This window comes from Lipomyces doorenjongii (genome assembly GCF_038497915.1).
Source record: "Lipomyces doorenjongii strain NRRL Y-27504 unplaced genomic scaffold V1508scaffold_7, whole genome shotgun sequence".
In the NCBI taxonomy this organism is placed as follows: Eukaryota; Fungi; Ascomycota; class Lipomycetes; order Lipomycetales; family Lipomycetaceae; genus Lipomyces; species Lipomyces doorenjongii.
In genome coordinates, this window is record NW_027118074.1 from 138492 (window position 1) to 153400 (window position 14909).

The 14909-nt window shown below is 48.8% G+C and overlaps 5 protein-coding genes across 5 annotated transcripts; 2 read left to right on the forward strand and 3 right to left on the reverse strand.

Annotated features, from left to right (window-relative positions):
- Positions 1-608: 608 nt before the first annotated feature.
- V1508DRAFT_411380 (NUC071 domain-containing protein) lies at positions 609-8276 on the reverse strand. The gene is made up of 5 exons (XM_066939457.1): positions 5022-8276; positions 2655-4951; positions 1097-2604; positions 906-1038; positions 609-848 (listed from the first exon to the last, which is right to left on the reverse strand). Exons 1-5 carry the CDS (start codon positions 8204-8206, stop codon positions 799-801), a joined length of 7173 nt encoding a protein of 2390 aa, XP_066797844.1. The 5' UTR covers positions 8207-8276; the 3' UTR covers positions 609-798.
- A 167-nt stretch (positions 8277-8443) lies between these two features.
- Positions 8444-9686, forward strand: V1508DRAFT_411381 (uncharacterized protein). Its single transcript, XM_066939458.1, has one exon. It carries the CDS (start codon positions 8493-8495, stop codon positions 9531-9533), a length of 1041 nt encoding a protein of 346 aa, XP_066797845.1. The 5' UTR covers positions 8444-8492; the 3' UTR covers positions 9534-9686.
- A 55-nt stretch (positions 9687-9741) lies between these two features.
- V1508DRAFT_349955 (uncharacterized protein) lies at positions 9742-10967 on the reverse strand (the record flags this gene model as incomplete). The annotated part of the gene is made up of 2 exons (XM_066936772.1): positions 9742-10672; positions 10726-10967. 2 exons carry the CDS (start codon positions 10965-10967, stop codon positions 9742-9744), a joined length of 1173 nt encoding a protein of 390 aa, XP_066797846.1.
- A 623-nt stretch (positions 10968-11590) lies between these two features.
- On the forward strand, positions 11591-12872 carry V1508DRAFT_381618 (uncharacterized protein). Its single transcript, XM_066937702.1, has 2 exons — positions 11591-11955; positions 12019-12872. The coding sequence occupies exons 1-2, from the start codon at positions 11752-11754 to the stop codon at positions 12772-12774; spliced, it is 960 nt and encodes a 319-aa protein (XP_066797847.1). The 5' UTR covers positions 11591-11751; the 3' UTR covers positions 12775-12872.
- Positions 12823-14667, reverse strand: V1508DRAFT_262867 (uncharacterized protein). Its single transcript, XM_066936446.1, has 2 exons — positions 13475-14667; positions 12823-13422 (listed from the first exon to the last, which is right to left on the reverse strand). The coding sequence occupies exons 1-2, from the start codon at positions 14402-14404 to the stop codon at positions 12871-12873; spliced, it is 1482 nt and encodes a 493-aa protein (XP_066797848.1). The 5' UTR covers positions 14405-14667; the 3' UTR covers positions 12823-12870.
- Positions 14668-14909: the final 242 nt, after the last annotated feature.

Below are 14909 nucleotides of genomic sequence, written 5' to 3' on the forward strand. Positions count from 1 at the left end.
GTTTTACAAAGTAAGACTCCTCATCATCAGTTAGCCGCTGTATCTCACCATCGTCCCAATTCACCACCAATCACTTGTCTGCCGTCGTTCCGTTGTACTTGTCGGAGGCGATTGTTTCCGAGGCACTACAGTGCGCGCACTGAATATTTGTGATTTACGATGCGATTTCAATCAATCCAAGTATTTATTTTCTCTGTGACAAAGCTGACATCTAAACCTCGGGAACAAACGGTTCATAGTACACCCAGTCTGTCTCAGATTTGCTCATATCTCTTAACGATAGTAAGAGCCATTGTGAAGAACATCAATAGCAGTGAGTCTGGACTTCGCAGTCTCGGCCTGTCTTTTACATCTCAATTCATCTTTCTGATATCAGAGTTACGTTTCATTATAGTTTGTGTTGGACACGTCGTCGACCATCCTGGATGATTCACGGGCAATTGCTAACATTTACACTAGCCGCATTCTCAAAAGGAGATTCATCGGGCTTCTACCAGCCATTGTCTCGCTAAGCCGATACGAATTGGTGTCAAAAATGGCATCGGCTTAACAGGGCTCAACTTATATCATGATGTACTTTACACTAGTCCCAAAGAGGAATGTTGTTAATCTCCTTAGAAATTACATACCGACAACTCAAAGTGAATGCTACGATAGGAACTCAACGACATAATTATACATTTCAACACCTATCACAAAATTCAAAAACATAAATACAAATGAATATATCATTGTTGTCTTTTCCAGCATACAATTTCAGTACTCAAAAATCAAAATCTTCAAACTTTGTTACTCCAACTACGCAAACACATCCGACCTCTCAATCTCCATGTCGTCGTTCTCCATTTCTAAACAGCAAGTCAGTATATCATTCGAGGTTTTCTCAATAACATTGAAAGTCTCACCATTAAACGAAGTAAAGTGCACCGGTCTGTGAATCTCATGATAGAATGGCAGAGGCGTGTCGAGCTTCAAATCATATCTCGCATTCGGATTCCATCCAGCGCCAACAAATGCATTATTCCAGAATCCAGTTTCCTATTACTTCCATTAGATCTTGACTCACTTATACAAATATGCCATGAGGATGACTTACTGGTACTAAGAAGAAGCCCATAACTTTGTCGGTCAACAGCAGCTGACTCTTCATGCCAAAGGTGGGTGAGTAGCCCTGCGGAGTAGTCGATACAAGATCCTTGTTTTGCGCGCCCCATTCAATTCCTTCAGGTTTCAAAGTATACGCGGCTAACGAGACTGAACCCGGCGTAAAGGAGACTGTCATTGTAACAGTCCTGTCATACCATTCCTCAGGATGCTCCTTGATGATACGCGCATGCGTGGTAACATCAATGGGCGACATGGCGGTCAGCTCCTGGACTTGTGTATGAATCCAACCCAGTGGTTCTAGGTCCTTCAACAAAAATTCGTGCTCCGGTAGATGGTGTGGTAACTGCACAGTCTGGTTGTTTCCAAGCTGAGGGACCATTACAATACATCGGATTTCCTTAACCTGCTTATTGTCAAGTGGCGACACACCGTACAAGAAACCTGCGATCTGAGCACGCAAGTCCGCAATTTGAATGAATTTCTTGAGAACGTTCTTCGGCATGACATACGTGAACTGGTCATCATCGTCCTTAATGTCATCCGACGTAACATAAATATTCTTCGCCCTAAGATGTAAATTTGCAGTCGATATTGCCCGTGTACGCCACTCGGTCTTGGAAGCGAAGGTCTGCTGTTCGTAATTACTCGTGGTCACAACATATATCTCGTCACCATGTACGTTCTGAGTCTTAGTCTTGACTGCAGTGAGCTGCGACTGCTCCTCTTGTTGCGCTTCGATTTCCGCGATTTCTTGGCGACGTTGCGATGGAGCTTTGATTTCCTGTCCGAGAATCAAATCTCGAATTTCGTGCTGAGTGAGCGATGCAACGTTGACGTTATTCTTCTTGCCATAATCATTCAGAATCAGATCGCGGAGCTGAACCTCAACCTTGATCCACTCTTCATCTGTAAATGACGGCCAGATATGATGATCCAGCGTGACAACGGACTTATCTGGTCGCAGGATAACCTTTGCCTTGTCGATGTTCACGTGAAGCGCACGCAAAATCAAGACCAGACGGGAGAAAGCAGTATATGACGAGATAGTCTTTAACCAGTCATCATACAAGTTAAACAATACCATCTGCGGCTCAGTTGCCTTCAAGATCAAATCGGCTAGTTTCTCAATCTTCATAGCCGCCTGGAATGGGAGCTGTAATTCTGATGGTCGAATTGAGATGTTCGGGAAGTCAAGCAAGTGGACTTCCAGCGGATCTAGGATACCTTTGCGAGTGACAATTAACTGCTTAGGCTGCTCTTCGACAGGTAGAGATCTTATAAGCGCTGCAACTTCTTCTGCAGTCTTCCACTTTGCCAACTGACCGAGACGCTTCTGGCCAGCCCACACAGAGGTGTGAATGATCTTCAGGAAGAGTTGCCCTGTGCGAGGATTGAAGATGAAGATCGCACCATTGATTGGCTTCGTGGTCAAGTTACCCTCGAAAGTTTTATGGATGGTCACACGATAGACATTACTGTCGTCGACGAAGAATTGAACTAGATGTATGTTAGCGCTGCTACAGCGAGATTAGCACACAGACACTTACTCTGATTGCTAAAGAGCTCACTATAATTCTGCGAGTTCAAGTACGCCTCCTGCGGCTCTGAAGAGTACAACTGCAGACCCTTGCGAATACGCTCACGCAAGACATACAGAGCAGGATTCGACTTCATGATCTTCGACAAGGCCTGCTGCATTAGTGGTTTCAGACCGGGAAACCAATTACCATAGGCGTCGTAGATATTGTAAGCCAGGTCGATACCAACCATTACACCCGTTGGCGACGGATAAATACTCGTACTGTCCGTAGTATAATCCAAGAACTTGGCACGCGTGTATCGCGAGATATCGTGCGAGTCGTAATCACCATATCGTAGTTGAACATCAATCCAGAACTTGTTCGCAGTTGCAGCGTCAACGTCGTCCTTGCTGTCATGGAGAAGCGATGGCTTGGACACGCTCCACCTGTAAGAGCTGAATAGTAGAATATCTGCGCAAGACGAGTTCATCTTGTAAGACTTTCGAGGATGAATGGTTTCCTTCTGAACGCTCTCGATCTGTAAAACTTCGATTTCTTGATCGAGAACCTGGCATAAATCAAAGACAACGCTCTCATGAATCTTCTGCCACAAATGCGCTCGGAAAATCTGAATCAATGAGATCTTCAGAGTTGGAATCTTGCCGTGCAAAAAGATGCCAGTCAAATCAAGCTGCACTAAGAAACCGACATAAACGTTCGCTCGATTGATTGTTGGCGACCACCAAAGCGTAAAACGACGATTGGGAATCTGATTAAGACCGGATCGCTGTGCAATGGTAAGCTTCTTAAATTTCATTGAGTCCTCGAAACCAGACGCCTTCTCCCAGAAGAGACCTTCCCAACTTGGGAAACCTGTAGCCTTGAAAAGGGTGTGCTCAAGAATCGTCTCAATACCACCTAGCGCCTGGATGACATCAGTTCTATACGCGTTCAAGTTCCAAAGTTTGCCGTCATGGCGCTGACTTGTCCACCAGAACGGGTTCGACTTGGCTATCGAATACTGCTTGAACTCTGTGCGCACTCTGTGGCCCTTATCGTACGCAAGAGTATGTCGGTCCTTCTGGAACAACGTGTTGATCCGAGGCAAACCACGATCCCAACTATCCTCGAGATCTTCAAGTGTCAAACGCCTATTCTGTTGGCTAGCTTCCTGTCGCTTCAATGCATATTCTGCCCAGACACGCTGCGAATCAATGAACTCTGACTCCCAGGTTGTCAGATATCGGAAGATGTTCGGAATAAGCTGATCCTCATCATGACTCATACCGGCTCGGAAATGCGTAATACCAGTATCTGTCTGTTTCGACCATCTGAGATCCGACGTTGGAATCAGGATATGCGAGGCACTGAGCATACCAAGACCACCTAATTCCTTTGGTGTATAAAACACCGCTGGTGGGAAACGCGATGGCATCTTCGAGTTCAGTCCGATCTTGACACGAGTCTGAATCTTGGTCTCGCACTTAACTAGTATATCAAGAAGCTGCTCTGTAGAAATTGCCGCCTCCCGGTAATACGTAAATAACGCAATCAAAGCGGTGTTCCACTTGTTAGCAATCTTGGTAAATGTCGTTGAGCCAGATGACATCAGGATTTGTCTAATGCGATTGTTGAACTTCTGGATGTCATCCTCAGTGACGCGCAAGAATGCATATGCCGTTCTCTCTTTCGTAGACTCATTCACCAAATTCCAGACACTATCCTTCACTGCTATCTCTGTCGCCTCTGACCTGATCTTCGGCAAAATTCGAACTTCAAACCCACACATCGAAAACAACAAGTTTGGATTGTCCCTACTATACACGGACGCAAACGTATCCTCCCACTCGATCGTCGTGATTGATCGCGGTAATCGGTTTTTCAGTTCCCAGAATACCGCGCGACCCAGATTAACGTCGTGGCGCATCAACCTCATACGGCTGTCACGTGGCCAACACTTCTTATTATTGTAGCCGACAACATTCTCGAAGTTCGGATCAGGTTGTTCAGTCAAGAAACGTTGGATGAGTTCCCGCGCTTCATCGGCCGACAGTCGGAAAAAGATGTGCACCCGGTCAATATACCGCGAATACAACCGAATAGGATGCCTCGTCTCAGTCTCCACGTCTTTGAACTGCAAGAACTCGTTTGGCATCTGTGGAGGGCCCGCAAGGTCTGATGCACGTTGAAGGCCCAGAAAAAGAAGATCGACAACTAGACCGTAATACTGGAATACGAAGGACGAAAACTGGAGACCACGAAGCATACCATAATTATTGATGTGATTCATGTCCTTGTACGTGAGGTTGATGTTGTTCTTAGCCCTATCCTACGAGTTAGCATCCACCGATAAATGACAGCTCAGAAGTCAACTAGAAAGTCAACTAGACTTACGTGATGTAATCCGCAATACTAGGATCCACAATCAATCTTAACAGTCGATTCAACACTGTCAGATCTGTCTTCTCCGCCAACTTGCTAAGAGACGTCTCGATCATTACGTTGCACTGGCCTTCACTAACATCCCAAACATCCGTCAAGTTGTTGATACCCTGACACCACTTGTATACGAGTAGCGGTGGTACTTCGGCGTCGCTGGGCTTAATCCAGCTGGGGAACAAACGTCTCTTGTCAGCTTCATACCAGAGATATTGATCAAGATACGCGTCCGTGATCTTCTCCAGCGGGTCGATGTCAATAACCGGCGTAATATGGCTGTAATGGTCCATCATATCGATTCCGACCTCCTTGAATGCACGCTGAGTAAGCAAGAATGTCTTGATGCGATTAAGAAATTCATGAGGATTGTCGTAAGCCTGCTCAATTAATGCTAGTTCCTCACGCTGCGACTGATTAAGCCTGCCTTTAATCGAATACGCTTCCTTCAATCGTTCAAGAGCCAACACCAGTAACTTTGTATCGTGCTTATAATTGACCGGCGGGAACGGAATCTGCGCAAATCTTCGGCTCTCGAGCCAATGCACGGTGGTAGTCAACATGGCGACACCTTCTTCAGGCGTAATATAAGGACCGTCCTTCAAGAAGTTATGCTGACGTTCTTGTTCCGCCTTCAACCAAAGTCGTGTGAGTCGCCCAAGATTCTTTTTGGCGACTGTTTTGTCTACAGTTGCACCACGGCGAATACGCTCACGATTGTAATGCGCGACAGAAATCCAGCCATCAGCCTTAGCCTTAACGTACCGTAAAATGATGCCCTCGATAGGCGCGGGCAGACCAGGGACCTTCCAGGGAATATTAGCCTTCCAGCATCGCCACGCCTCACTCAAGTGCTGCAAAATAGTCTTGGCTTTGTTCTGCTTGAGGCCCTCGGGAATCATGTCTAGGATATCGTGCATGACCGATGCTCGCAGTTCAAGGTCATAGTATGATTCGACACGCTGTTTCGTGACTGTCTTCGCGACACCCTTCGAGTGACGACCTTCGAACTGACGGGCAAGGAGGTTACCCAGCCAGCGCTCTAGTAGCGGAATGATACCCCGCAAGAAAAAGAGCCAAACCCGCCACGACGGCTGCCAGAATCCGGCACCAGGGCCTTTACCAATGACGGAATTGAAACGGTAGTAGATAACGTGCTTAAGATCCTTGCAGGCCCGAATCTGATGCATAACCTTGTACTTATACCGGTAGATACCTGTCAACTGACCAAGATGGTTGAGCGTGTAGTGAATACCATCAGCAAGTTGGAACGCGTCGACGTTGCCCAGACGGTACTGAACCTGCGCATCAACTAGCAACTTCGTAACACGTAAAATTTCACGCATGAGATGGAACGCATTACCAAACCGAGATCTCTTTCGTTCCTTCGTCGTGAGCGTTTTTGTTGGTTTCAAGTTGAAATTGAAATCAAGATGCAGATATGTAAGACCTTTTCGGTGAATGAGCAAGTTCAACATATTGAAACCTTGTCTGCACAATTGCAGGCCAGCTTCCACCCAATCGATGGTCGTCTGCTGGAAAAATTTTGTGTTCTTCAAATTGCGGAACAAATACTGCTTGCGCTGATTGCTAGGCTTCTTGGTCCGTAAAGCGTTTAAGACGTACGACTTGAGCAACTTCTGGTACGAGACACGGACTTTGACTGGATAACCTGCAGGAGCATGCTCGAGATACCAATGTTTGATTAACGCGACATCCTGGGCACGAACCATGCCACCACTGTGGCGATTGAACGGATACGGCGCCCACCACAAGGCTATTGCACCAGCTGTGTTCTCGGTATACAATTCCTCGTTCCCCAAGAACGGCTCCAAATTGAGTGGTAATTCGAATTCCTCATCTTCATCGTTATCGCCAAACACGTCTTCCTCGTGTGAATGGTCTCTTTCGACCTGCACAGTTCGCAGTGAGATCGGAGCAAGGCTCGAGTTGAAATAGTATGCCGGCAAATCTGGGTCGTCGGCTCGCACGTAGACGGTCTGTGGATCGCAATACCAATCAATTTCAACGGATCGCGGCAACGAGTTGTACAAATGTGGAAACGCGATACGATACTCGGTCCTGATAGGAGCCCGAAAGATGATTCTATCGATCGCATTGAATTCACCGAAATCTTCGTCGTTAGGATCAACATCCTTATACAACCTCTCGAACTTTGGACCTCCTGGAATCGCTACGTTCAGCGCCTTGGCAGTGAAGTATGACTTCTTATCGAACATATAAAAATAATTTGAATCCGTGATATCGGACAGTAATGCATGCGCAAGTCGATGTAATGTTGCCATCTGCGGTAAATCCAATGTCCACTTCCGATACGACGGACCAGGTACGTGGACCTTCTCATCAATCAGTGGCCTGTGCTCATAGAACCACTCGTACACCGGCGCATCTTCTGCTTCATCCAATTCCATCTGAATTGATTCCAACGGCTCGACATCTTCAATATTTTCGGACCACGAGATCGGGGGTTCTTCGTCATCGAACGGTGGGAATCGCATGCGTTTGAAATGTCGTCGATCTCGTTTCTCGCGTCGCATCATGATCCACATGGTCGCCCACTGCGCCGTATACACCGGCTCGATAACGCGCGGAATCTCGTTTACGAACGTGATAGCACCAGTAATGTGGTAGAGCACTTTCACCTCTCGCACCTGCTCCCATGGTTGCGGCATGTTTTCCAGCAACTTGATAACTGCATGAGGCATGTACTTCAGCGCACCAAGATACGCACGCTTATCCGCCGCAAACTTCTTCGATGACATGTCGCCGTGGTCATGCATGATTTTGCGTAGATGTTCAGGCGGCATGTCCGATTTCTGGACCTGCACGAACGACGTGGTCGCGCGCTTTTCGCCGAACTTTTGCTTTTGAAACTGATGCCACTTGCGCTTCCGCTCGTTCAGCTTCGGAAGCGCGGGGTCCATTGGCGCACGAAATGCAGATGGTGTGGAAGGTGGAGGAGGGGGCGGTGGTGCAGAGGACGATGGTGGTGGTGGCGGAGGGATGGAGGATGGTGGAGGTGGTGGTGGTGGTAGGGAGTTGCCCCCGCCAGGAGGAGGGGGTGGTGGCGGGGGAAGTGATCCTGGAGGAGGACCATTCCAGCCAGGTGGCAAGTTGGACATTGCGTCGTACGATGGCCGGACTGCGTGTCGATAGATGATCGTTGATGAATGTTGGGTTGGATTAGACCAAGTTGCTGAAGAAAACTCGCGATGACCTCTAAAGTCCGAAGGAAAGTTTCAAATTTGGTGCAGCCGACGTCTTCGTGGTTGTGCCGTAAGTGCAATTACAGCAAGACTGCCCGGCAGCTCGTTCGTCATCTGAGTCGACATGCGACATACATTTCACACCAACACCGGATGCAATGTTTGCTCACAAGAGACGATAGCCTTATGATTAACAAACAAAATGTCGGACTCAGCAGGCCCAACAGCTCGCGTCCGTGAGAGGTTGCGGCCCACAGGCCAGCCAGGTTCTATGTCGTCTAAACTACGTCCATCGCCGCAATTCACCAGAGGCACCTCGACTCCACCAGGTTTATACGAACAAAACGCCAGGCCATCGCGCTACTCATATGTCGGATCCTCTCCAAACGCCTCACCAAAGGACGCTCCACAGGCGGGCATAGCAGCGTCTACGCCGAGCCTCAGGTCGCCATCTGGGCGATCGGCAGCCATTGGCGGAGGCATGGCCTCAACCACGGGCGCGTATCATGCATCCAGCAGTACTGCTCCGGTTTCTGCATCGTCGCAATCCTTGAAGTACGTACCAGCTCGATACCATCAGCAACAGCAGACGCCATCGTCTCCATCCGGAGGTTTCGTCGCCGGTCGTTCTTATTTGCAAAATCGGCATTCTACGGCGACGACAAACTCTACACTGTCTGGCGGGGCCGGTGTGTACGGTCAATCCCCTACACAAGCGGCATTTGCAGATACGCAGTCAGGAAAGCGGTCATATGGATCTTATTTCCCGCCTTATTTCTCACAGAGCGACCTGGTTACTCAAGCGGAACAACTCTCTGGTACAACAATGCTTCCAACGGTGCGGCCTATAGTTGATTCGCACGATGCGATGTGGGCAGATCTGGATATCATGGAAGATATTGAGGAAGTAGCGGAACAGGTTGACAAGGAGGGCAATTTTTTTGGCGAGGTGCACGTGAATGCGTTGGAGGATCTTCAACGGACACAGATAGAGCTGGCGACCACAATGGAGAAAGGTGAAGACGTGATCGATTTAGTCGCGGATCAGGAGAAGCTGTGGGAAGTGAATGACAAAGATATTGCATTGGCGAAGCCGTCGAAAATTTTTAATGAGGATCATTTTGATCACGTCCAGCAGATTGTTGATAACGTTATGGAGAAACTTGATAAAGTCGTTGAGTCGATGAAAATCCTGGAAGGACAGAGTCGGGACTTGTGGAATGAGAAGCCGTATCAGGTGTAAACGACGGATACTAGCAATGGGTTGGCGTTGGTGTGATTCTTGTGTATAAGGTCTGTTTGTATTGTGATTGGGTGCCATATAGATGCATCATAATGCATCAAATTTGTTACATGATTGTACATGCGCCTCTTGCTAAACAGCTAAACCATAAACATGAAAGGTGTCCCCAACCACAGCAACTAGCCAATCTTCCAGAACTTTTTTCTCACTACTCGTCTTTCTCAGTCTCCGGTGATAGAATTGGAGACATTGACGGCGACGCTCCTACACTCGCCTCATCCCTATCGGGATTCCCGCTACCATTAGTCTTGCGATTGCCCATCCAAGTCTTAACCCCATTGAGAAACATCGGTAACCCAAGCAGCAGCTTGTTATCATCATTCTCCTCGTCGTCTTCGCTGTCGCTCCCTTCAGTGACAGACGTAACCGTCGCATTTAACGTTGGCGACGTATTCGGTGTCGACTCATTTGTCTTCACCGCATTGGGCGACGATTGCTCCACGCGTCGCCGTTTTCGCAGTAATCCCAGATTCCGCGCAATACTACTCGACGCGCTAGCGACCGACGCGTTGTCATCGCCGTCATCACGTCCATTCCCCGTACTCAAATACTTATTCAGCTCTAATTTTGTGGACGAGATATTGTGTTTCAAGGAATCCCTGAAGTCCGCGATATGTCTCTTGAAATCGAGTTCGTTCTTCTTCAACCACGACACGTTCAATTCCTGTCTCGTGACTCCGCGTGAAAAGTTGCGGATAAGGTATTTATCGTAATCTCGGATAATCTTCGTGATAATATACGACGTGCTAATACCCTCCGTGCGCTGCGTGACAAGAAATTTGCCCGACTCTTTGATCGGCTGGTAAATATCGGCCGTGCCGCCGGCTCCGGCGTACGGTATATCGTCGTGTGCAACGTAATCGATCTTATGCTTTTCGATGAACTCTGGCGTGACGACCCACGGTGCGTTTTCGATGATTTCGTCCACCCAGCGACAGTGGCGGAGTGTCTCGGCGCGTTGACGATCAGTCAAGACCGTCAGACCTTTCTGGCGATGGGTTTCCTCGTCGTTAGGAATGCCGCAAATCAAATATACCTCTGGCAAAGCTTTCTTGGCTTGCTCGAGCTGTCGCATATGCCTACTTCAATTAATCTCTCCGCACAGCCCGTCGTCATCGAAGAGCCAACTCACCCCAAATGAAATAAATCAAAAACACCATCCGCATAAATCCTGACAGGCCGATTTGTTGGCGGCGGGTTAATATCAAATCCAGCCGGTTTATATTTCAAATACTCCTTTGATTTGGCCATCTCCATGTTCGTCGTTGCTTCGATATTGGTGTTCTTGTCGATGTCCACGACTTGCTGTGTTTGCCAGGACGTACTTGTCTCGTCGTCATGGTCGATAAATTCGGAGCCGCGCCTGCGCTTCATGCTAGAATTGCTGGTTGTTGAGACTGCGGGAGCGCTCATTGTTTCTGGGGTCCCTGCTGTCAACTTTTGCACACTTGATCTCGTCTCAGACCAATGTGTTACCGACTATTCAAGACTACAATCTCCTGTTGGTCGTCTTCACAATTCTTTAAATAAACAATCAACACCTATAGACAATTATTACTAAAAAATCCGTCTGCATTGGATATGTAAAATGTAAAAGAGGGCTGGGTCTGTGCGACCTTTTGGAGACAAAAACGATGACGACCGACGTCGAATTACGTTCGGAAGTGCACATGAAATCGGAGAAGGTTTCCCACCTTGTAAATACATAACAACGTTCCGCATATTTAGAGTTGCGATTACGAACGTGTGGTGATGTATGTTACACCATACTCGTGCAAGGACATCGCTAATTATCATGTTCATTCATATATTCGGATTTTGTATACGTATTTGTAAAACGAGGCATTCTTTACTTTAGATATTATGCATTGTAACGCTATAAATCCTATAGACCATTAAGTTTTCAAATTAAACCTTATTAATGCGCATAATCTGTCACGTTTATGGCGTATACACAATCTCTAGACGTTTGCCGACGATGTCAAATTTGCTTGCGTAGAAAAATAACTATTCAATACTCTTACCACCAAAAGACCAATAACTCGCAGTCTGCAGTATAATCTTACGCGGGCGTATTATCGACACAATTGACTAGAATCTGACCGGCCACGCCATCGTCAGCCAAGACGGGGGAGAGTATTCGCATTCACCAACTACAATGGCGAGCCGGCTCCGGGCAATAGTCCCGAAATATTCGGCATACATGCGTCATCGCCGAACAATGGAGGTTCGGGAAGCAATTGCTGCTAAGAGAACCGTGAATGAGAAGCCACGGGTGTCGCCTGCGACCCCGTCTTTCATGACCGGACAGCATGTGGAAGGTCCCGTCGTTCGGGATTTCTTGTACATGGTCGGCGATCTGGTTCGTTAATTTTCATTCCATTGCTTGAAATATGCGGAAGATTGCAGAATTAACAAACGGCAGGTGCAAATAACGAAACCAGGCTCAGACTACGGCAAAATTTCCCGCATAACTTCTATCCACAAGGACCGGTCGGCCCTGTCGATAGAACAAGTCGGACCGATGCAGACATCAATCGTACCGCGTGTATATTGGAGCGAGCAGCACACGAAATACGTGGCCCGATACCCCGGTCTCGTCCACCACAACGACGTCCGTCTCGTGACCGCACTCGCTGACGCCGACGGTGAATTCCGCAAAGTCGCGGTGAACGAGCTCGTGCTTGGTGAGAAATATTACGATGACAGGTACAAGAAACGGCTGCGACGGCGGTACGTGACTAATTCTCCTGGCATTGCGATTCCATGGCCCGATCCGGCCGAGGAAGTTGTGTCCGGGCATTTCGCGACCGATTACGATATCGCGCGGGATCGCACGTTTTTCGTGACGTCGCTTGCTGTGCCGCCGGTGCCGCCTGCAGCACTGGATTCGTTGCGAAATAAGTACGCACGACATCGTAAGCCGGACTTGACCGAGGAAGAGATTCAGAGGCTCACGCCGCCGGAAATGCCGCTGAGTGCCACGAAGACTGCGTTCAGGAAGGAGTTGCAGGAAATGAAGGAAAAGAAGAAACAAGCGATTGAATCTGGTGAGCTAGCGGCGACGCGGCTCAAGACTGCGCAGTTCTTGAAGATGAGAATGTCGCAGCATCAGCAGCATCAAGAGGCTCTGCAGAAGAAGCAGCAGCAGCAGCAGCAGAAGGAGGAGGCGAGTGGGTAAGTAAAATACATATAGGATAGAAGGAAGAGTTTATGTAATATAATATTTTGTAAATATACAATTCTAAATTCATGAATGCTGTGCACGTTCAATTGGTCACGCGTGCAAATAAGGCAGATCGTCAGGCAACGACTCGTCAGACATATCCGGCGACTTTGTCGCCTGCTCTTTACTTCGACTACTGATCCGTCTTGTCACCGGTCCCAAGACATGGATCGTCTGACTTTCAAACACGGCGTCATCGTAGGATGGCAGCTCGGCCATCAGTTCCGCAGCCCTCGTCTCTGGCTCCGGCGAACTAGACGGAGTTGTGGGCGGTGTGGCAATAGATGCACTGCGCGGGATTGGTCTATCATTTGTGATAATAACCGGGACCATGATGGTGCATATCTCCTTCTGCTTGGATTTCAAGCTCGAGAGCTGGACAGCGACACGGATTTTATGGCTGACCTTCAAAAACGGCGTGTTGCAAGACGGCAGTAACGCTTTCCTAGCCTGTCGCAGCGACAAACATACCCGCAGTGCGTAGTATATTTCCGTCTCAGAAGCAAAGGTCTGCGACCGATTTGACGCGGGTGGTGGTGGTGGCGGCGGAGGCGGCGGAGGAGGCTGGAAGGGCACCTCCAAGGGAGCCAACAGATACTCTTTCTGTTCTAACATTAGCTCTCTTTAAGTTCGGGCACGGGACATTCGCGCTTACAGATTTTTCGGTCCGCTTCGCAGCACCGATGAGAAATGACTCTGAGTTCTCACGCTTCCCCGCAATAACTCTCCACGACGACTGCTCGTGCACATCCCACACCCGCGTCTTCTCCTGCACAATGTCAAAGCTTACATTTTCCGTATATATCATCTCCCGCGCAACCCCCGGCAGTATCGTAAACTTTAGAATGAAATCCACGTGCGAACCCGCAGCAGTGCACCTCGGCGCCTGGACTTGCCAGTAAAAATCGCGCGGCTTGCTTGTCTTCGCGTTTGAAAACGAGCAGACCGCTGTTGACGAGACTGACAGCGGCGCGCAGGAATGCACCGGTACCTCCCGCTGAGACTTCTGCACGTTGGTGAGCGCGCGGCCGAGGATGACTGCGGAAATCGACTTTTGGGAGTACGCGTACTTTATCTTTGCCGAGACCGTGTGCAAGACTGTCGCGTGGGAAGTGACCAAGGTCGGTGGCAGCCACTTTGGCAAGCACAATTTGAAGGGAATGCTGATTGATGTGAACAGAGAGGATGACAGATCGTTGAACATCGGACCAAGCTGAGCCTTGTGCGGGGCTAGGTCTGCACTGGAGCAGTCTGTTGCGAAGAGCGTGATTGTTTGCTGATACACGTTCAGAATCGATCTGTTGTCAAGGCCAGCCCTGGTAAGCAATGTCCGTGTCGTGAACGAGACCTGAACTTCCTTGATCTCAAATGCCGACGTCCTCTCGCCGGCCGTAGCAGTGGTAGCAGTGGCCAAGTCTGAAGAGGAAGCAATGATTCTGCCCCTCAGTACCACATCGTCGCCATTTGCATCCGGTTCCTGAGCTTTCACGACGTCCGAGTCACTTTTTGGCGGCCGCTCGCCGTAGGGAACGCTGAGTGATGGGGCATCGAGCTCGATTTGCAATGACAAATTCGATTTCTGCATGCCGTGTCCGATGGTGTATGCGACCAGAACAGAAAGTCGGACAGTCGACGCGACATTTAACGGGTAGTGGATTTATCAGAAGAGGCCGACAATCGAAGGAGTTGATTCGAGGACGAGCAGCGGGCGGTTTGGCGGGTCGTCTCCAGGGCTGTTCCCGAGGGGCGTGCACGGGCGGCGCCTCATCTCGACTTTACCCTTAGTAATTAGAATCTCGATAGAGCATTGTCATATCCGACTCAGCCGTAACGAACGCGCGGACGCGGAGACGAACAAGGGACCGCAAGCGTTACGGTTTGCGGCTGGGTGTGCCCCGGCGAGAGTCTGACGACCTGCATCCTAGGATCCGGCTTGCCGCTTGTAAATTTGTGTGGTCTTTTGTCGCATAATTGACAACCGCCGTTATTCGCTTTTTGAGGTGCAGTATAACAATAAGATGTATTCGACGACGGCAACAATATTATTACCTGCCAAAACGCACCTTGATCTGAGCGTAACGGCGTAAATC

What these genes read in the sequence shown, in the direction of transcription:
- V1508DRAFT_411380 (XM_066939457.1), bottom strand. Translation starts at nt 8,206, where the DNA reads ATGTCCAACTTGCCACCTGGCTGGAATGGTCCTCCTCCAGGATCACTT. An exon ending in TGAGCTCTTTAGCAATCAGA is followed by an intron (nt 2,605 to 2,654) that starts GTAAGTGTCTGT and finishes ACATACATCTAG; the next exon opens with TTCAATTCTTCGTCGACGAC. An exon ending in GCACTTTACTTCGTTTAATG is followed by an intron (nt 849 to 905) that starts GTGAGACTTTCA and finishes CTTGCTGTTTAG; the next exon opens with AAATGGAGAACGACGACATG.
- V1508DRAFT_411381 (XM_066939458.1), top strand. Translation starts at nt 8,493, where the DNA reads ATGTCGGACTCAGCAGGCCCAACAGCTCGCGTCCGTGAGAGGTTGCGG.
- V1508DRAFT_381618 (XM_066937702.1), top strand. Translation starts at nt 11,752, where the DNA reads ATGGCGAGCCGGCTCCGGGCAATAGTCCCGAAATATTCGGCATACATG. An exon ending in TGTACATGGTCGGCGATCTG is followed by an intron (nt 11,956 to 12,018) that starts GTTCGTTAATTT and finishes AACAAACGGCAG; the next exon opens with GTGCAAATAACGAAACCAGG.
- V1508DRAFT_262867 (XM_066936446.1), bottom strand. Translation starts at nt 14,404, where the DNA reads ATGCAGAAATCGAATTTGTCATTGCAAATCGAGCTCGATGCCCCATCA. An exon ending in CGAAGCGGACCGAAAAATCT is followed by an intron (nt 13,423 to 13,474) that starts GTAAGCGCGAAT and finishes ATGTTAGAACAG; the next exon opens with AAAGAGTATCTGTTGGCTCC.